The sequence below is a fragment of the Sinocyclocheilus grahami genome, unplaced genomic scaffold, assembly GCF_001515645.1.
Source record: "Sinocyclocheilus grahami isolate Dianchi unplaced genomic scaffold, SAMN03320097.WGS_v1.1 scaffold304.1, whole genome shotgun sequence".
Taxonomy (NCBI): Eukaryota; Metazoa; Chordata; class Actinopteri; order Cypriniformes; family Cyprinidae; genus Sinocyclocheilus; species Sinocyclocheilus grahami.
Genome location: NW_015505483.1, coordinates 649,133 through 671,277, shown reverse-complemented (window position 1 = coordinate 671,277; position 22,145 = coordinate 649,133). Strand labels below are relative to the sequence as shown.

At 35.0% G+C, this 22,145-nt stretch overlaps 1 protein-coding gene across 1 annotated transcript in view; it reads right to left on the bottom strand.

Annotated features, from left to right (window-relative positions):
- Positions 1-22,145, bottom strand: part of LOC107601379 (histone deacetylase 4-like) — a 200,749-nt gene that overhangs the window by 54,215 nt on the left and 124,389 nt on the right. The window contains exons 13-19 of the mRNA XM_016293542.1: positions 20,038-20,224; positions 19,766-19,899; positions 16,321-16,423; positions 14,163-14,209; positions 6,314-6,421; positions 3,902-3,957; positions 1,370-1,457 (exon numbers count right to left, since the gene is read on the bottom strand). Of these exons, the coding sequence (XP_016149028.1) occupies positions 1,370-1,457; positions 3,902-3,957; positions 6,314-6,421; positions 14,163-14,209; positions 16,321-16,423; positions 19,766-19,899; positions 20,038-20,224 (723 nt within the window). The remainder of the gene's footprint in view (positions 1-1,369; positions 1,458-3,901; positions 3,958-6,313; positions 6,422-14,162; positions 14,210-16,320; positions 16,424-19,765; positions 19,900-20,037; positions 20,225-22,145) is intronic.

The window sequence follows — 22,145 nt, the reverse complement described above, 5'->3', positions numbered from 1 at the left end:
TAACTAAATGAATATTTAATGACTATTTCTCGCTAGAAATAACATCAAAAGTGCACAACGTTAGTCAGAAATATACATTTACACACAAACTGACCACCAAACGCAACTTTCAGACGCCATCTTTATTTTTTTAGCTCGACAGTCACGGAATGGAACGCACAGGATTGTGGGATATCAAAGGCAGCGAAGGATACATCTATTATGCTCAAAATTCCGGAGACAGAAAGTGAAGCAGAATTTGGATTCGGACGTGACTTGATGCCTTCCTGCCCTGCCTTAAGCAGCAGCAAATAAATACATTAATATTTTAAAAATATTTAATACATTTAAAGTTTTGTAAATTATATATTTATAGCGCTAATATAACCAGTGCAAAATATTTTAACATCTGTATTTTCCTGGTGTTTTATAAATATTTCATTTATTATTCATGATTTATGAATTTTATTAAACATTAATATTTTACTATAAAGTAGTGCTGTCAAATTGATTAATCACATCCAAAATAAAAGTTTGTTTACATAATATATATGTGGGTACTGTGTATATTTATAAATATACACACATACATGTATATATTTAAGAAATACTTATGTATAATATATATATATATATATATATATGTTAGTGCTGCAAACGATTAATCACAATTAATCACATCCAAAATACGATTTTTTTTACATAGTATGTGTGTGTACTGTGTAGATTTATTATGTATATATAAATACACACCCATGCATGTATATATTTAGGAAAAATATGTTACGTCTATATATTAAATATATTTATTCAAATTGATTAATCACATCCAAAATAAAAGTTTGTTTACATAATATATATGTGGGTACTGTGTATATTTATAAATATACACACATACATGTATATATTTAAGAAATACTTATGTATAATATATATATATATGTTAGTGCTGCAAACGATTAATCACAATTAATCACATCCAAAATAAGATTTTTTTTACATAGTATGTGTGTGTACTGTGTAGATTTATTATGTATATATAAATACACACCCATGCATGTATATATTTAGGAAAAATATGTTACGTCTATATATTAAATATATTTATATATAATATAAATTAAATTGTGAAAATATTAAAATAAATATATTTTTTCACTCAGCAGAAAACAAAAATATTAAACTGTGACAAAAGAATTAAAGAGCTAGAAAAACAGTTAAAAGAATTGTGATTTACTGAAAATGATGTTTGCCATTTTCTCCATTGTTATATTGTGCACCAATGTCACGGTTTGAAAATGAGATCATTTGGTAACTCAGTGGCACAGAAATAGGAAAGGGGACATTTATTTACATAGAGAAAATATGATCTGATTGAGTGTCAACTTACCCAGTCCACAATGAGAATCTTACTGACGTTGAGTCTCTGCTGCAGGAGTTTGGCTGCAATGGCGACCGAGTTGAAATAGCAAAATCCCCTGTTATTTGTGTCAAAAACAAAAGCAGAAAACAGCTTGTGAGAGAGAACACAGAAGCGGGGCAGTCAGCTGGTGTGTGATCTATTGTGGAGGGCCTGATCGTGTGCGTTTGTGAACTGGACCTCCTGGCCTGATGGATTGTCTCATTTCACTAATGACACGATTCACCCACTGCGTCCTGGCTTGACATCAGAGCTCAAGAACAGGGCCTGGCACCAAACCTCAGTCTGCTCCCCAAACACGCCATCCACGGAACAGTCCTTTTATTTAACCTTTCACCATAGAGACTGAGGAACACTCGTTTACGTTAACCTTTCCGTAATGAGGGAGACGCACTGGGAATAAAGATGGGAGGAGCGGCAAAGCTCGGCAATTCGAGGGAATTTAGTCCCCTGTTAACGATACCTGACATCAATTTGGATAAACCATCAAGCTTTAAGATAAATAAAATTGCATCCAAGTTGCCGAGCTGAGCATTGAGGACGCCGTGTACCCAAACAGCTCAAACACAGAGTCTGAAGCGTGCAAGAAAATGCTTCCAGATCAGCAACAAATGCTACAAATACAGAGAGGGTCTCAAACTCTTACAAAATCAATTATGAAATCAGTTTCTTTTATGTTTCAGCATTTGGTCCGTAAAAAGAAGTGCTTAACCACCAGAAAATGTTGATTGACAAAATTGAGGTCAACTAATGGTCAATTTTTGCAACTTTGTTACCACAATTTGGGACATGTCTAAATACAGTTTAAAACCTTTATTTTTTGTTATTATTGTTTTCTAGTAATATAAACTATCTATCTATCTATCTATCTATCTATCTATCTATCTATCTATCTATCTATCTATCTATCTATCTATCTCTCATCCATCCATCTAATTATCTATCCATCTATCTATCGCTCATCCATCCATCCATCTATCTATCTCTCATCCATCCACCCATCCATCTATCTATCTATCCATCTATCTATCTATCTCTCATCCATCCATCTAATTATATATCCATCTATCGCTCATCCATCCATCCATCTATCTATCGCTCATCCATCCATCCATCCATCTATCTATCTCTCATCCATCCATCCATCTATCTATCTATCTCTCATCCATCCATCTAATTATCTCATCCATCTATCTATCCATCCATCCATCCATCTATCCATCCATCCATCCTTCCATCTCTCATCCATCCATCCATCTATCTATCTCTCATCCATCCATCTATCTATATATATAAAGTTGATTTGTTGTTACACTTTAAAAAAACTTGTTCTGTAAAACTTTTATTTATATTTTTAAATATTTATATAAGGTATAAATAAAACAAAAATGAAATGCTTTACAAGAAAATAATATTTCACTATATAATGTCAGTAATAGTTTGTCAGTAATACTGATCATTTCTTTGTAATTATTTGTGACATTTTCAAGCAATTTCTGAGTGAAAATTGTTTCAACATTTTTTTCAGTGCACTGATAAACATATTCATCCAGAAAAAGTATTTGTCTGATGATTTATTTTCTTACAATTAATTCAATAATTCTTGCCATTTCTTTGTAATTATTTGTTTTCTAGAAATTATTCATAAAAAGTATTCTGAATTATTTGTTTTCTAAACTTTTCTAGAAAGTTTTCTAGCAATTTCTGAGTGAAAATTTTTTCAACACAAATTTTTTTTCAGTGCACTGATAAACATGTTCATCCAGAAAAAAATATTTGTTTAATAATTTTCCTTACAATTACTTGGGTAACAATGTTAAATGGCTGAGGTTGACAAATGAAGTCAGCATTACAATGTGTACAAATTGAGAAATGTTTCTCAGCAAATTATTCAAAAGTAACAATTTAAAAGATTCTTTCATTTGGAACAGAGACAATTTTGTGGTAACACGGCTGTGACCAAAACATGTGACAGATTTTTTTAATAGTCATATTTGTAATTTTTATTATACAGTATATAATTAAATGGATAGAAGTTCAACACATTTTGAAAAAAAACAAAAAACGTTTTTTTTACATTTAAATATATGCTTTTTATTTGTATTTATTTTAGTTGTGTGTTCCCTGGGAATCAAAACTCTGAAGTCGAGCTATAGGAATCCCTTTCATTGTTGGATACAGAAAAGACACTCCAAACTCTACTTTACTCCCAAAACATGCAGTTTCTAACACATGCTAGTCCTTCCAAATAAAACTGGTGTGAGTCAGTGTGGAGATAGCGTTGGCCTACTGTGCTGTATTCACCTCACCGATAACTTGCATGACTATACTGAAGCCAGCGTGAGTGCTGGAAGCCCAGCCGGCCCACTGCACTGCTGGAATTCATTTATGTGAGAGGATAGTGTGTATCACACTGATTTCTGATGCTGTGTGTGTTTAAAGTGATGCTGATATCAGCTGTGGCGTTTATTTTGAGATCACAGAGAGACAGTAAGGACGTACATGGGAGTGCTCTCCTCAGCGTGATGTCCTGGAGGTCGCACCACAGCAAAGCCGTTCTGTGAACACAAAAACACACACAGCTGTTTAAGCCACAGCGTCTCAGACCTTGGAAGTGAGAAATACATAGGCAAGTCTTCAAATAATTGATTTTATTTTAAAGCTATGTGCGCACATCACAACATAACTTACAACAGATGCTTGGTCAAAAAGAATCAAAAGAAAAAAAATATTCAATTAAAATTATACATTAATTATTGTTACTTTTAATGGGTAACACACACACACACACACACACACACACACACACACACAGCTGCTTAAGCCACAACGTCTCAGACCTTGAATGTGAGAAATACAGAATCACCTTAACTCAGTATCTTAAATGAATTAATTTCAATTTAAAGTAATGTGCACACATCCCAACATAACTAGCACAGGTGCTTGGTCAAAAAAATACAAATAAATAAAATGATGTTATGTTAATTCGTTAAAAAAAACACACACAGTACACGCCAATAAAAATGTAATGATATTAAAATCATGTAATATCACAAAGACCTTGTTTGGGTCAAAATGTTGTAATATACTAAAGTTTTATGGGAGCAGATAAAAGACTGTTTTTAACAATGTTTAAAAAAGTAATTAATCAACATAAAGTAACAATATAATTCTAATATATAATTTATAATAACAATATAGTTAATACTAACAATTATCTTTAATTTATTTATTGAGTTGGTATTTACTAGGAGTTTTAGTTTAATATGAAAGATATAAAGACATTGCACTTACAATTACAAGCATGTTTTTACTTGTATGCAATTAAATATTTTGTTTATAAAAACAATAAAATTTATCTATTAAAAATAATAAAAGAGCAATAATTTCAAATCAATATTTCAAGCTAATTTTTTATTCACTGGATAACAAATTAGCTTAAAATACTGTTTTGCAGTTATTGTTCCTTTATTATTTTTTAATAATTATTTTTTAGGAAGTTTGCTGCAGTAATTTTTAATTTAACTCAATTGAAAAAAGTGGCTGTTTTTGCAATGATCACCCTAGTTTTTTTTTTTTTGTACTATACATATTTTGGCTGACTGTACATTCATATTATTTTTTTTGATTAGCTGTGATTTTGTCATTTCATGCAAAATTTCAGTATCAGTGAGAACAGAAAACACTGGAATGTGTTGCATTGAGCTTGGTCTGGACACAGCAGTACACTGATGAATGCGGGTTGATTTGCAAAAACATCATTTCCAGGTGGATGCAACCATGTTGCCACATGCCGTCCCATAGCTACTGCTAGCGAGAGGACTTTAAGTCTGCTAACACATGATGCTGCGTTCCCTCACCGTTCACACTGGGGCGCCTGCAGCTTCATGATATTATTATCCTTCCTCACTCCAGAGGATATAATTATATCCAGAGAAAGAGTGCGAAACAGAGAATGAAATGTGTCTGGATTGCAGCTGGTGATAGTGGATGATGTAGGTGTATTGTGTTTTTTTGGACAAGCTTGAGGCTGAAGCAAGGGTTTTTGAATGCGATGATAGATGTATTTCAGTGTTATGTTATTGGGGTGGGCGGCAGCCCACTCAGGGTTAGGTTACGCTATGGAATGTTTGCATTATGTGAGTAGATTGTGTCTTTTGGGTCACTTCCTGTGAGCTCTGAGGATGCCCCAGGTCACCTGACCCCAGACACACACACTGGGGGGGCTACAGTTGACCTCATTACAATTCAAACAAGGTGGAGGGGAAATCTATGGAAGCTTATTCCTGCCATGGAATAAAAATATGAAGCGGATAATTGCTACTTTTTATCTTATAATTGCATGTATATATCTTGCAATTTTTACATATCATATTTTTGACTTTTCTTCTCATAAATTACATCCCAGTATTTTGACTTTTTTTTATTGGAATTATGAGTTTACATCTCATAATTGTGATTTTTTTTTTTGTCTTTGAATTTTGAGCTTAAATCTTGCAATTGAGATATTTTTTTTTTATTCTGTGTTTGCATCTCATCTTTTTGACTTTCTCTTGGAATTTTGAGTTTACGTACATCTCGCAATACTTTTTTTTTGTTTTTTTAAGAATTCTGTTTGCATCTTGTAATTTTGACTTTTTTTCTTGGAAATATGAGTTTACATGTCATAATTTTGACTTTTCTTCTCACAAGAAAACAAAAAAATTAAAACAAGTCAGAATTGTGAGGAAAAAAGTCGGAATTATGAGATAAGTCCCAATTACCTTTTTTATATTACTACTCTGTGGCAGAAATAAGCTTCTATAGAAATCACATCTGTGAAACGCATAATTCAGAGTCTAAATTCTGATTGGATGAGCATTAAAGGGATCATTGGATGCAAAATTCACTTTTACATGAGAGTGTCAGTCTTACCCTCAGCTCTCCTGAAGCCACTTTAAACACCAGATCCACTACAGATCCCACAGCCAGACGAGCAGCACTGGACGAGTGAACTTCATTCCAGATAGTGTCACTGTCAACCTGTAAATACACACAAACACAGGTCTGTTGAATTTAGGGTGGAGATGATACTGGGAATCACGGGCGACATTTGACTCTTGAGTCAAGGGGGGCAAGAATAAAAAAAATAAAAATAAAAAAAATACATATATATAAATGAAATAAATAAAAATAATGATTTTTTTTTCGGATGTAAGCATCAAAACAATGCCCTACCGTATTGCAACGCATCAAAACAGTCAATCCAACACAGTCAAGAATAACTTAAAGAGGTTGCCACCGTTTAGTAAACTGTAGACTAGCTTTGGCTCTTGCTGTTGATTTGAATGGTGACATTTGTCAGTTGATGGCCTTTCATTTAAAACCAGAAATGTGCACGCTGCTTTTCTGATGTACCAAAGGCGAGACATGTGAGGAAAAATATAAACGATCAGTTGTGGGACTATATTCTGTCATAAATCACTGCTGAACTTTCTACCGACCATTACTGGAAATTAAATTAAATTACTGGTTGATATGCCCCGATCTCAATAAAGTTTACACACGCTTTTGGTCCGTGAATTAGATCTCGCTCGGGGCGCGCGCTGTCTGTGGAGGTTTGGCCAGGACCGGTTCCAGAATTAAATCAACATATTTTATGTTGCGTCCATTGCCAATCACTGCTATTTCGAGAGTGAATCCCGCATAAATATGCGGATGTCATTCCCGAAACTTTGCAGGGTGTAGCCTATGTGTCAGAAAAACGAAAGTTTCATACAAATTCTGAATGGATTATACCCTAGAAAGTGCGCAAAGCGTGCTCCCTTTATCACTCATCTTTGTTCATCGCAATCTTACAAAGTTCCGTTATAATCAATGAAGCTCTCTAAACTGCACAATGAATCTCTTATTTACATCGCGTCTACACTTAGTCATGAGATGATTCACGAGCGTCTAAAACTAGCCTACACTTAAAAACTGCGGCACTTTCAGCGGTGAGTGAATTCTGACAAAACGTTTCTGATTGGCCATTGCGTTTAAGAAATTAACAGATATGTCTGTGATTGGTTACATTGCTCAACGCTGCAAAAACACGTTGAGGGTATTTAGCGCTTAGCTAAGCCCCCCCCCCCTTAATGTTGCCCATGCTGGGAATGCTATCAAATGTGAAAAAAAGAAAGAAAAAAAACAACAACACCGATAACTAATAAATAATTGTTATTGTTATTATTATTATTATTATGGTAGCTATTAAGTTAAGGTAGTTGAGCTAGCTGACATGATTTATATCTTAGGTATCTTTTACCCAATACATTATTGTATTGGTTATACTTAATAAAATATATAAGCGTAAATAAAATAATAAACAAAATAAAATAGAAAAAATTAAGAAATATATATAAAAAATGTAATATATACATAAAAATATAATATAAACAAATTTTTACAAACATTAAATAATTATAAAATAATAATAATAATAATAAAGAATATTCTAATTATTTAAAAAATATTAGAAATTATTAAAAATGATAGAAATGAATAAAAAACACAAAAGAGTAAATAGTGTTGTGCATATTATGTTATTAATAGAGTTAACGTTTCATGAAAAGTCGTGATTCTTTGCTAGCCACAAATCATTAGTCACATTGTAGTTAGTCCTGTTGTAGTGTACTTAAAAATGATTGCACTCACAATTTCTATCAAATGAAGTTAGCGAACACTAAACAACATTTAGCGGTTCTTAGGAGGTGTCTCCTCATGAACCCACGCTTATGAGGACAGGGAAAAGTCTCTCGTACCGGTGTTTTCTCACCGCTGACATAAGAGAGATGGCAAACAGACACGGCACAGTACATGAGGCCTTCGCACCCAACTGTTCCCAAACATCCTCTTTTGTGCCCTTCTCGTTCTCACAGAGGAGCTTGATTGCAGAGCCATCAGGAAGGAAAAACGACACACAAACCAACAACATGGTCACAAAGAAGCCAGAGGCTCTTTTCACACCTAATGCACAACCCAAAGGACACGAGCATGCTGGGAGTTTAGTGCAGACAGGATGAGAATGGGCGTTTATTCTGTGACACGAAAGGAAAGCAAATAGTGGCGGGAGAGACCTGGCTCGGAATCCCAGAATGCTTAGAGACCAAAAACAGCTATTCATCAGGCATTACTGATTATGCTCACACACGTCTGGCCTACAGCCTGCAATTACCGCACAAATGAACACACACGTACACACACACACACACACTAATACTTCAGCACTTAAATGGGGTCATGGGTAAAATAGGGAATAATTCATGAGGCGTAAACTACCCCGCCAATATAGATCAACAGGTGCTCAAAGTGCAGAATAACATCTCTTGCACTTCAAGTTTGACATGAAGTGCCATTTTAATTGTTATATATTTATAATTAATTGCGTTATGTATTTTTAATTAATTGATAATTAATTGCTGTTGCTCATACTTGAAGATAGGGACAAAAATTTGGCATGAATATGAAAAAAGTGTGAATTACATAGAATTACATTCAAGGTGGAATCTGAGCCATATATTGAGACCAGAATATCATTAAAAAATATAAATATATTTCTTCCAAAAACATAATTATATTTATAATGATATAAAATTACTATTTTAATTAATAAAATTATAATTTTAAAATAATATCATTATTAATAAATATAAATACAATATTTATAATAATTGTAATTTTATAACATTGGGAAAAAAAATAATGCTGTTTAAAATAAATAAATAAAAAAAGTTTTTAACTTTTTGGCCTGTATTCCAATGTGCATGTTCAGAAAACAGAAAAATCTATTTCCTTTTATTATTATAATTTTTTTTTATATTATAAATTAATGATTATTTAAAAATAAAAAAACTGAAAAAAAATTGTAATTATACATTATTTCCCAAAATTAAAATATAATAATGCAGTAAAACAAATAAAAATAATTCAATTATTATTATTTAAAAAAAGGCTATTATTTATTTATTTATTTTTAAGGGGGGAAAAAGGTTTACCCTTTGGCATTCTTTAGTTCTGTGCATTAAACAGGAAAAATAGCCAACGTTTGCAATGATATATATATATATATATATATATATATATAATTTTTTAAATTATTATTAAAATGTTTGATATATTTTAAATATTTAACCATATTCAATATTTGAACTAGTGGAAGCAGGGTGTTTTAAATGGTGACTGTGTCAAAAAGTCTTCTCTTGTACATCCACTATCCATCAACCGACTGCCAATAAAACGTCTTTCTCGTCCACAACATCACGCTCTACTTACAGTACGGTTTCCAATAAACCACGTACAAACATTGAACTCATTTCTGTTAAAGTGCTCGAAACATCTTAGAGGAAGGAATATTAGGACAGTCTGCATCTCTGCAACAGCATGTGGAGGGGAAGCGGGCAAAATAAGCACTTAATGAAACAACAAGCTGGCAACAAGAAAGACGGCGAGAGGGAAGTGAGAAATCTGGGGAACCGCTGAGGCGCTCCAAACCCTGGGTCTCCCTCTCAGAATACATATCCTCCATCCATTTATGAATTCAGCTTTTCAATGGCATGAGCGCTCAAGGGCAACGTAAAAAACCTCTGGTCTTTTCAAGCTCCGCCAAGAATGACTTTGTCACGAATTACGAGCCTGTGGTGCATTTAAAACAGAAAAAAATATGAATCGGGAACAGAGAAAGAGAAAAGCTAGGGAAATGAGAAAGAGTGAGCTAATGAAAGAGCGCAAGAGTGCATGATGAAGGAATTTAGTGTAGAAATAAAAGAGAGAGAGCTCACTCAGCTCACTAAGTTTTGGAACAGAACCACTATAAAACACTGTCAAATAAATAATAATGAAAATAAACAAACAAACAAAAAATGAACTCTTAAAGTGAATCTTTCAATATTATTGGTGTTAAAATGAAAGATTTAGTGCATATCAGTGTTATTTTAGTTTCATTGAGATACAACTATAATTTTTAATTCATATTTTAAATTTGAATATTTTAGTAATTTTGTTGTGTTTTTGTCATTTTTATTAGTTGTTTTTTTAAATGTCGGTCACTTTAAGGTTCAATTCTCGCTATTAACAAACCATTAACTAAGATTTTTTTTATGATTTTCTGCTTTTTAATAGTTAAGTTGAGGTATTGGGTAGGATTAGAGATGTAGAATATGCTCATGCAGAATATGTGTTTTATAAGTACTAATTAACAGCCAATGTGTTAATAATAGGCATGCTAATAAGCAACTAGTTAACAGTGAAAATTGGTCCCTATATTAAAGTGTTACCAATATGTCTATACAGTTTATTTTTTTATTTTTTATTAATTTAAGCTAAATACAAATAATAAATGCTGGCTTGGCAACTTAAGTTGGCCAAGTTTAAATAAGTTTATTTTTTAATTCTATTTCAGTTAACATTTATTTTATTTCAAGTAATGAAAACTTTTTTTTAGGTTTTAGTTTTAGTAAACTACACTAACCCTGGCACATATGTATGGAAGTCCGTTTCCGCCACTGAATAATAATAATAAAAAAAGGTTATTGCAATTTTTTATCTCACAATTCTGACTTTTTTTCACAGAATTGTGAGATATAGGCCCAATCCCAATTCTATTTTATACCCCTTCCCCTTGTCCCTTGAAACAGTGTCAAGGGGTAGGGGTGAAAATATTCCCCTAAGAATTGGGACACCACTACTATGCCGTCACACGTCATCATACGTCGTCTAGCTCCTACAATACACACACCTATACTGTTGTGCATTAGAGCCTTTAATTATCATTTTATATTAATGCGCTGCTTACTGACACACACACACACACACACACATATATATCGTAGATCGCGCAGCTCACACATCCAGGAGAAAAGAAATCATCAACGCTGCCCCACGACTTTTATTAATAGCAGTTTAAATACTGAATCGCTACATTATATTTTCCAGCAACGAGAGGATAAAATCGCTGTTTTTTTTAAAGTAAACTCACTCTAAAAAGAGAAACGCACAGACGCGCATGCATCTTTCATCTCTCTCTCTCGCTCTCGAATTGGCAATATTTGAGAAAAGGGTTTAGCGATTTCTAATTATTGGGGGGACTAGCCCCCCTCAACGTCTACGGTGGTTATCGCCCTGATCAGACATGAAAATATTTTGTGGCACTATTGTGCAGTTAGTTAGCAAATATTAGCGATTTTTTTGCAAACATTTCTTTGAGTAACATGACCATAAATATGAACTCACGATTGAATGTAACATAAAACAAATGATTACTTTTCATTAAAATCTTTATTAATGCCAAAAATGCTTACATTTATGTGTCTTTTTGTTCGCTCGGGCAGCCATTTTGCCCCTGAAGCCGGTTTACGCTGAGATAATTCATATCCCTTTGTTTGAAGTGTGGTCCCGAAAACTCTTCGTTTGAAGGGCTGTCTGGCCCTTCCCCTTCCCCTACCCCTACCCCTCCAACCAAAAGAGAATTGAGACAAAGGGGAAGGGCTAAGGGGTAGAATTGGGATTGGGCCATAAACTCACAATTGCGAGTTATAAAGTCAGAATTGTGAGAAAAAAACTCGCAATTCTGAATTATTTCTTGCAATTGCGAGTTTATATCTTGCAATTCTGACTTTATAACACGCAATTGTGAGTTATAAAGTCAGAATTGCATGATATAAACTCGCAATTGCGAGTTCAAGTCCAATTTTGAGGTGGGGGAAAAGACTGAATGTTCTCAGAATTGCGAGTTTATATCTCACAATTCTGACTTTATAACTCGCAATTGCGAGTTTATATCACGCAATTCTGAGAAAAAATGTCAGAATTGTGAGATAAAAAGTCGCAATTACCTTTTTTATTTTTTATTCAGTGGCGGAAGCGGGCTTCCATACATATGTAACAGCATATGTAATAATAATAAAAAAAAGAACAAATTTAAAAAACTTGGCGAAAGACATCAAAACATTAGGGCTTAAGCCCCAAAAGCCCACCCCAACATGGCCCATGGTGTAAAAGCGGTAGAAAGAAATAGAGTGATGTTGTAGACGCTGAGGTTTGGGGGCGCAGGTCTCAGGCAAGAACAGTTTATCTTCACCCTGACAGGCTAATTTTCGCTGTAGAGATGCAGGAAGACAACAATTTTGTTCCATTTCCATAAAAGAGTCCAGAGCCCTTCTGTTTCTCACCATTCAGCTCAAAGACTGTGACTTCAGCCAGACAGGACCGCCTGCCATTTATCAGTCCCCCTCCAACAGCCCTGCCTGAGGTCACACCATTGAACTAATACACACACACACACACACACACACACACACACACACAAATCCACCTCTCTGCGTCTGGAAGTACAAAAACAAATCTATCACAATTATGGAATTTGTCTGGCTATTGTATTAAATTTGTTTTGTAAACTGTCATAAACTGTGAATGGTGTTTTTTTTTTGGATCCCAGTTCACCTGAACAATACATTAAAGTAAACAATGCTCACAAAAACATAAATATTGTTTTATATACATATACAAATGTTCAAATGTTGGGGCTTCTCTTATGCTCACTAATGATTTGTTCTGTTTGTTTGATTAAAACGACAGTAAAAATAACAATATTGTGAAATATTATTACAATTTAAAATAACTGTTTTATATTTAAAAATATTTGAATATGTAATTTATTACTGTGATGCAAAGCTGAATTTTCTGCATCATTACTCCAGTCTTCAATGTCACCTGATCCTTCAGAAATCATTCTAATATGCCGATTTACTGCATATTAGACATTTTTTTATTATTATTATCAATGTTAAAAACAGTTGTGCTGCTTAATATTTTTGTGAAAACGTGTCTTTTTTAACAATTATTTCATGAATAGAAATTTCAAAAGAACAGCTTAATAAATTATAAAGAGAGGGAGAGAGAAAGTGTATGTTACATAAATATATAATAAATAAGGTGGTCCTATTAAATAAAGAGTCTTTTGAGCCAATATGCGCTTCCTCTTGATATTTTGCTTCAGGAACTTGTAACAACCAAAAAAATATGAAACTAGTTCAATGTCTCTATAGTATCTTAACATTTCCTTATTTGTAATGTAAAACTTAATATAGTCTTCTTGTAGATCAAAAAGCAGAGAATGGTGCAAGCTATGGCAGGATTTTGAATTTATTTTGAATGCAATATAAGTCACTTTGCATAAAAGCATCTGCCAAATGCATGAATCTAAATGCAAAAATGCAATGATTATATTATCCCAAATAGTCACGATTTTGTGCAATATTTCCAACAGGCCACAGAAAAAGAAATCATCCACGACAACACAAAAGCGAGGTTACCCCATATTCTTTCACATGAATGACTGAACCATCTCTCCATTCATTACAGGAAACCATTCACAGTCTGTCTGAATCATTCACCTACACCAGACTGGGAGGGCATGAGTAGAATGAGAGAAGTGAGGATGAGTACTTCCTGTTCCAGAGCCGTGAAAGAGTGTGGCTGACACTGTCCACTCAGCAACAAGAACAAGAAGAACAAGTCTATCCATTCATTCATCATCATCATCATCATCATCAGAGAATACACACACACACACACACACACACACACACACACACACACACCGCACACAGCTTGTTTATAGAAAACATCTGGACACAATTACCCGCTCAGCAGAGAGGAGAGCAACAGTTTTCGTTGCCGCTGGAGTTCGGGGGAGGGAGAACAAACAGGACCGTTATTTACACACGGGAAAGAAAGAGAAACTCACCCCGATTCCTCCGCACGGCAGTCTCACGAACATGGGTGTCACTGAGCCTGATGACAGACAGAGAGAAAGATAAAGATCATCAACATCACTAAGCTAATCGACTTCTGCATGTGAATATCAAGATGTATGTGCATGAGTCATATCTGTTACTGTACATGTCAGGCCAGAAATACACTTTAGTGTTTTTGCACCACTGTTCAGTGGAGAAGATGAATTTGGAACACCACAGTTATAGAACTTATTGTATAGTTGTGTAGTTTGATAAAGCACTTGAAAAGTGGCAAGATGATTGTAAGACAATATGTATTTATTATTGCATCGTCTTTGCTGACTGCACAGTCATATATGCACAAACAACATAGTGCAACTTATATAATGTCATCCGATTCATAAACTGACGACTCTTCTGATCTGATTCTTTTAAGTGAATTAAAAACATATAGTGCAACCTGTGTCATTCGATTCAAAACCAACGACTCTTATGAAACGACTCTTTAGTAAATCAAAAACATAACCAGTGTCATTTGATTCACAAACTAATGATCCTTTTTAGTAAATACAAAACAAACAGCGAAACAAGTGTGATCCAATTCATGAGAAAAATTACTCTTTATGAATATGAGCTGGGGTTTTTTTAGTGAATCAAAACTATAATGCAACCCGTGTCATTTAAATTCATTAACTAATGACTCTTACAAGCCAGTTCTTTTTAGACTCTTATGTGCTGGCTCTATTAAGTGAATTAAAACATTTAGTGCAACCCATGTCATTTGATTCACGGATCAATGATTCTTATGAGCTGGCTCTTTTAAGTGAATCAAAAGCATAGTGCAAATAGTGTCATTTGATTCACAAACTAATGGCTCTTATGAGCCAATTCTTTTTAGGAAATCAAAAACACAGTACAAACATAGTCATCTGATTCAACAACAAATAAGTCTTATGAGCTGATTCTTTTTAGTGAATCAAAAACATATAGTGTAGACCAGGGGTGCCCAAACTCGGTCCTGGAGGGCCGGTGTCCTGCAGAGTTTAGCTCCAACACTAATCAAACACACCTGAAGCAGCTAATCAAGGTCTTACTAAGCATACTAGAAACTTCCAGTCAGGTGTGTTGAGGCAAGCTGGAGCTACACTCTGCAGGACACCGGCCCTCCAGGACCGAGTTTGGGCACCCCTGGTGTAGACAGTGTCATATGATTCATAAATCAATGACTCTTATGAGCCAGCTCTTTTTAGTGAATCAAAAAAATGCAACCAGTGTCATTTGATTCAACTAATTTACTCTTTAGAGCAGGCTCTTTTAAATTAATCAAAAACATATCAATGTAGTTTGATTGACAAACAGCTATTTTTAGAGAACCAAAAAGTGCAACCAATAAGGTCTGAGGTCTAAGACCACCAACCCCGAATACTCAACAAAATGACCATCCCCTACTATATTACTGCACAAACACACATGCAATAATCCAACGTTTCTCAATGAGGCAAAGCATCTATTGATTAAAATTGCCCTATTTTTCAAATCAATCGTGCTTATGAAGCAACACATTGTTGCAAGATCAAAAAAGTCTGTTGAATGAATCGACCCAATCAGATAGGAAATGTGGAAACATGTTGTCTCCGTACCCGACGAGTGTGAAATATCCGTGCGTGTGCACGTGTGTGTGAGCGGGCATGTCGTTTAAGCATGTGTTTGATCGCTGCATGAGGGGGCCGGAGCTGAAGTCATGGAAAACTGCATGTGTGGTTGTTATTGGCAGAGAGGTGACGGCCTTGACGGACAGCTCAGGGGCAAACTCAGATCAAGGCCATGACTGATGAAAGCAGAGAGTGGGCTGACAGAGGGGAACGCCAGGGAGTTTGGGATGGGGAGGGAATGACAACAGGCCAAAACAAGAAATGAAACAAATTGCAGCATTTAGGAAACATGCTGTAAGGCGGATCTGGCTGCAGAAGCGTAAATAATGTGGATAATTGCATAAGTCCAGGAGAAGCTTCACGGGCTAATAACTGAGAAGACCATCTCAGGCTCCAACTGTCGCAGAGAGAGAAATACAACAATGCGCTCATTCACAAAACTCAGTCAGATTCAGCCCGTGGTGTAGTCAGGTGTGTGTGTGTGTGTGTGTGTGTGTGTGTGCGTGTTTGCTCTTACTGTCCAGTTTCTGTCTGAGAGGGTTGGTTCCGTAAAGCAGCACATGAGGCTCAGTGTGGACCGTCTGTAGCTCCTCCAGAGTGGCTTTCCTGCCTCGAATACACTGCAAAAAAAAAAAAAAGTGAGTTCAAACCTAAGTAGGAAAAGATGCTATATTTGACATGGATGAGGTGGAGGCTGTGAGTTTCTTATGCAGCAACAGATTGATATTAATCAGCTGAAATATAGTCTTAATTTTGAGATTTGATGCCAGTTTTTGTTAAAATATAGTGTAAAATTATTGTTCATTGAAATACAACATTTTTTGTGTATATTCTATGTTCTTAACCGCAAACTAATATTCAAAAGTTTGGCGTCGGTAAGAATTAAACTTTTTTTTTTTAATTAGTCTTTTATGCTCACTAAGGCTGCATTTATTTGATCAAAACTACAAGAAAAACGGTAATATTGTGAAAAATGTTTACCATTTAAAATAGCTTTTGTCTGTTTTAATATATTTTAAAATTTATATTTTTTTTGTGATAGCAAAGATGAATTTTCTGAATAATTACGCCAGTCTTCAGTGTCATTTCAGTATGCTGATTTCTTATTATTACCAATGTTGAAAACAGTTGTTTTGTGGAAAGTTGAAACATATATATTTTTTATAATATTTTGATGAATAGAAAGTTAAACATGCACAGCATTTATTTGAAATAAAAATCCTCTGTAACAATGTAGAAGTCTTGACTGTCACTTTCCATCAGTTTAATGCATCCTTACTGAATAAAACATTAACTTTGTTTAAAAAAAAAGAAGCAGCACTGACCCTAAACCTGTGAATGGTATTTAATTAAATTTCCTAATTTAATTTAAAATGTTTCAAAATCCTAAACCTTTCTTCAGGACAGTTTAATGCATCCTTGCTGAATAAGCATTTCTTTACAGTTCACTTGTTCACAATCTCAAAATTCAAATTTGAACATTTTATTAAATAAAAACCCATTTAAACAAGTTGCAAATGATTTTACATTATATAAGACAAATCTGTCTTAAAAACATGGATTTTTAAAAAACAAAATCATGTAAGTAAAGCACATATTCTACATTTTTATACAATTATGTACAAAAAACATAACGAAAAATCAAACAAACCTGATTAATATGTAAAAAAAAAAAAGTGTCCTTAAAAAACCTGTCCTGCAGAGTTGAGCTCTAACACTAATTAAAAACATCTGAACCAGCTAATCAAGGTCCTCCGACTCTCTAGAAACTTCCAGACAAGTGTGTTGGAGTTCTCCAGGAACATGACTGGACACCCCCCGGTCTAGGTCATGTCTTTTTTACAACATCTATTATTATTAGTTTATTGACTGGAATGTTTTGGCAAGACATATTTCATTGATTGCAAAAGCGACAGCCATATTGAACCGCCATCCTGCCCCCTCTGAAGTCTTTAGTTGTCTAAGCAGAGCTGAAACAGACCCGCTGTCCACCTCCCACCCCAAACTGGGCCCCACATGCCTGTAGAACAAAGCTGTCGGCCCTCGGAGGTGCCTGAGCTGCTGGATTTGCAATAATGTAATTTTCCCTTTTTTAATAGCTCTGGCCTCTGAGACACAAACCATCCGAGAGGGAGGTGGACCTGCTCACCTGTGGAAGCGCTCTGGGCCGCTCCGAGGTGACACCTGCAAAAGGAAGTACTACCTCTCAGATTTAACAGCAGGGGCAGTTAAAGAGGGGCCCTCGGGGGCCCGGTGCTGGCTGGCGGCAGCTTAAAACAACCCCGCACTCTTTAAGGGCCCCCCTGCTGTAGATTAGGGGGTATTAGAGTCATGACTGCCTTTAATTGAGGCCCAATTCACTGTTTCCATCTCCCAGAACAATAAACATCCCTACCAAGGAGCGAATGTAGGCGAGAGAGCGGGCACGCGGCCGTGCCATTGTCGTGCTTGTTTACTTGTTTGTTTGGAGGAAAACAGAGACTGCAGCTATGCGACTAACTCTAACAGGCCTGACGCAATGGAGCCAGCGTGGCAGGAGAGATTAGATCCAGCGAGAGCCATTAGGCACCAGCGATCAGAGCTCCAGATGATGAGAGAGCTCAGGAATTGCCCTCAGCAGGTGGAGGCAGAGATAAGCAGGCACAGACTGCTTTTCTGCGCTGATTTGGGGGGGAAACGGATTTAAGCATCGTGCAAAATGTGGTAAATGGGGTAAAATAATGTTAATTATAGCTTAAAGCTTGCATATATATATATATATATGTGTGTGTGTGTGTGTATGCACAAACAAACAGATATGAATTGTGTGGTGCTTTGTGAGGAGTTTCATGCAGGTTCTAGAGTCTGTAAACGGAAATCTGTGATTTGTGTAGTTTAAACTTTATTTTGATTTTGAATGGACTAAATGGATTTTGAAACATTTAGTATTAAATAATGTTTAAAATTGGTTTGTTTCTGAAAGCAATTAATACTTTTATTCAGCAATGATGCTTTAAATTAATCACAAGGGTCACTAAAGACATTCATAATGTTTAAAAAATTTTTTTTTAAATAAATGCTGTTCTTTTAAAGCTTCCGTTCATCAAAGATATCCAAGATATCTTGGGGGGAAAAAAAATCCATCACGGTTTCGACAAAATTATTAAGCTGCACAAGTGTTTCCAACTTTGATAATAATAATAAATGTTTCTTGAGCAGTAAATCAGCATATTAGAATGATTTCTGAAGGATCATGGGACTGGAGTAATGATACTGAAAATACAGCTTTGCCTCACAGGAATAAACTACATTTTAAAATATATTCAAATAGAAAACAGCTATTTTAAATTGTAATGATACTTCACATTTTTTATCAAATAAATGCTGTAAGTGAATATAAGACAGACTCCAAAACATTTAAAAAAATCTTACTAAGCCTTAATTAAAAGTATTTTTAGGTCATTATAATTCTTAAAATTGGTCATGTTACTCTTCAGTGCAAAAGTCAGAAGCTGCTGCTTCCACTGAAGCACAAGATGCTCTTAGGATCATTTTCAGATGATGCTGGAGAACATGAGCATCGGGTTTTGAACAAACCTGTGGTGTTCATGTAGCTTCATTGCTACCTTCATTAGAGGAAAAGTGGGACGAACCAAATACTAAGACATTATGATTTTTTGTTTCTTTCTTCAATTTGTAATGAAAACCTCCTCGAATACACTCAAAACAATCTCACACCCCCTTTTCCTTTGAGTAAAACTCTGGTTTATTCATAAAGTTTCATCAACAGGAGTGTGTGGCTGTGTTTGTGATGGCTGAACAGCGTCCTCTACAGATCGTAAAAATATCCTTCACCCTGCCACAGTAACCAGCAGGCAGAAGCTAAATACCACTTAAATATGTTTGGTGCTGAAAGATTACACCATGTTACCGCTAAAAGTGCTGATATGTTATAAACGGAGAGATGTGGGTGAACGGGCTACCTCACACTGGCCGCGCAGTCCCGTCTCCTGCAGTCGTGACCAGATGCTCTGGATGCGCCCGGCGTGTTCGGGGTGGTTGTTACTGTTTCCACACATGCACTGGTGTTTCTGCATCAGGGTGTCGTACACCAGACCTGTAAAGACACAAATACTTATTTAAAGAGGGCTGCAAACTAATATAAATACACTTTTTTTTTTGTTATTAAGGAAATGTCCCGAGGCTTAGCTGTTCAGTTGGTAAATCATTTGGAGCATCTAATCCAGGGACTGACCGGTGGTAAAGCGCGGTTTGGCTGGAGGTTCCTGCACCACAATGGGAAAGGTCGCAGAGGCCGGGGATGATTGTGCTCTGGACAGGGGCCGATGGCCTGGGAAGGTCACAGACAGACCGGCCGCTTCCATGGATGCCTGAAAGTTCCTCAGCTGATGGATCCTCTGTTGCTCCAACAGGAGAGCTTGCTGCTCAGAGACAAGAACAGAAGTTTAGCTTGAAATAAATTAACTTTGCTATGAAGTCAATATGTGAAAATGAACATACATATCCTTATACGGACGTTTCATACTTTATAGAGAAGAAGTGTTTTTAGGCACCCTATAGTTACAAAAATAACCAGCAGGTGGCACTCAATACATTGCAAACCACTAACAAAAGTGTTATATGTAGAAAATGCTTTACATTTGGAAAATCTTCACTTATTACGCTTATAAAGGCAAGAGTGTTCTGAGCTCCACTTCATATCCCACAATGCTTTGTGTTTAGCTCTTCAAGACAGTAGTATATGAAGGTCTGAAGGCACCAAAGTACATATGGTTGAGGTGGTTACTTGAAAGAATAAAAACTGAACCTGGCTTGAAAAGTACAAATTAATTCATAAATATGCTTTTTTTTTTTATGACACTAAAAGTTTGGGGTGAGTAAGATTTAATGTTTTCGAAAGAAGCTTCTTATAAGGCTGAATTTATTTCATTACAGATACAGTAAAAAGCGTAATATTTTGAAATATTATTACACTTTAAAATAAGTGTTTCCTATTTGAATATATTTTAAAATGTCATTTATTTCTATGATGCAAAGCTGAATGTTTAGCATCATTACTCCAGTCTTCAGTGTCACATGATCCTTCAGAAATCATTGATTCTAATATGCTGATTTGCTGCTCGAGAATTTTTTTTTTTTATTATTAATAACAATGTTGAAAATAGCTGTGCTGCTTAGTATTTTTGCGAAAACTGTGCTGTTTTTTCAGGATTCATTGATTCATTTCATTTATTTAAAAAAGTCACATTTGACCAGTTCAATCCATCCTTGCTGAATAAACATATTGACTTAATAAAACTGAACTTTTGAACAGTAGTGTATATTTCAATTTCTACTAAGAAACAAGCACTGTAGCCTTTAAATATTTACTTGCTTATGTCTAAAGCTGACTCGATTTATTCTCGATCATTAGAAGTGATGTTACGGTGCCTTGGAAGCTGGTCTGAAACCTTTGGAGGTTTCTTCAAACATAAACGCTGCATGTTAATTGGAATCAACCTTCAGTTTTGGACACAGCGTTAGTTAGCTGATGAATATTTCAGTTTGACTGCAGGAATACGCAGAGGAAAATGCACCCCTGCTGCCCATTAAGAAGAAAAAGAGCTGGACCTGAATGATCTCGTCCAGCAAAAGTACCCACCTCCTGTTCATTTTTAAAAAGCAGTGATTAAGTGTTGAGGACCTGTGGTTACATGAAACACTTCTGAATGGTGAAAAAATACACTGATTTTTCAGGGAATGCATAAATAAACTCATTCTGAGCATTTCAAGTAAATAAAAGGCCATTTTTAATTATATGTCTGAAAATTCAGCTCTGTCTTCACAGGAATAAATTACATTTGAAAATTTATTCGAATAGAAAACAATTATGTTAAATTGCAATGACATTTCACAATATTACTTGTTTTCTAATGTATTTTTAATCAAACAAATCCAGACTTCTTTCAAAAACAATACAAAACTTACCGAACCAAAACCTCTAAAAGGTGGTGTATTTTTTTGAAGTGTAAATTAATATAAAAATTTTATTATGTAAATTTATTATGATTTAAATATGAGAATAACATAGAAAAGTACAAGATCTGCTCTTTTGGAAATATTTACTTGTGCAATACTGCTGATTCAGTTAAATGAGTTCCAATGACACAAGCATGTTAGCTAGCACAGTTGGTCTATTTGTATTTGACATAAACCACTATTATTGTTTTACGCAGCTTTAAGTAAAATGAATGCATGTCTCCAGCTGAGTAAGTGCCAGAAATACGCAGTATCTTGTTGGGACGGATCGTTCTTAAGAGTTAATAACCCCTTTTTCACCAACAGGGTGTCTGACTCTTTATA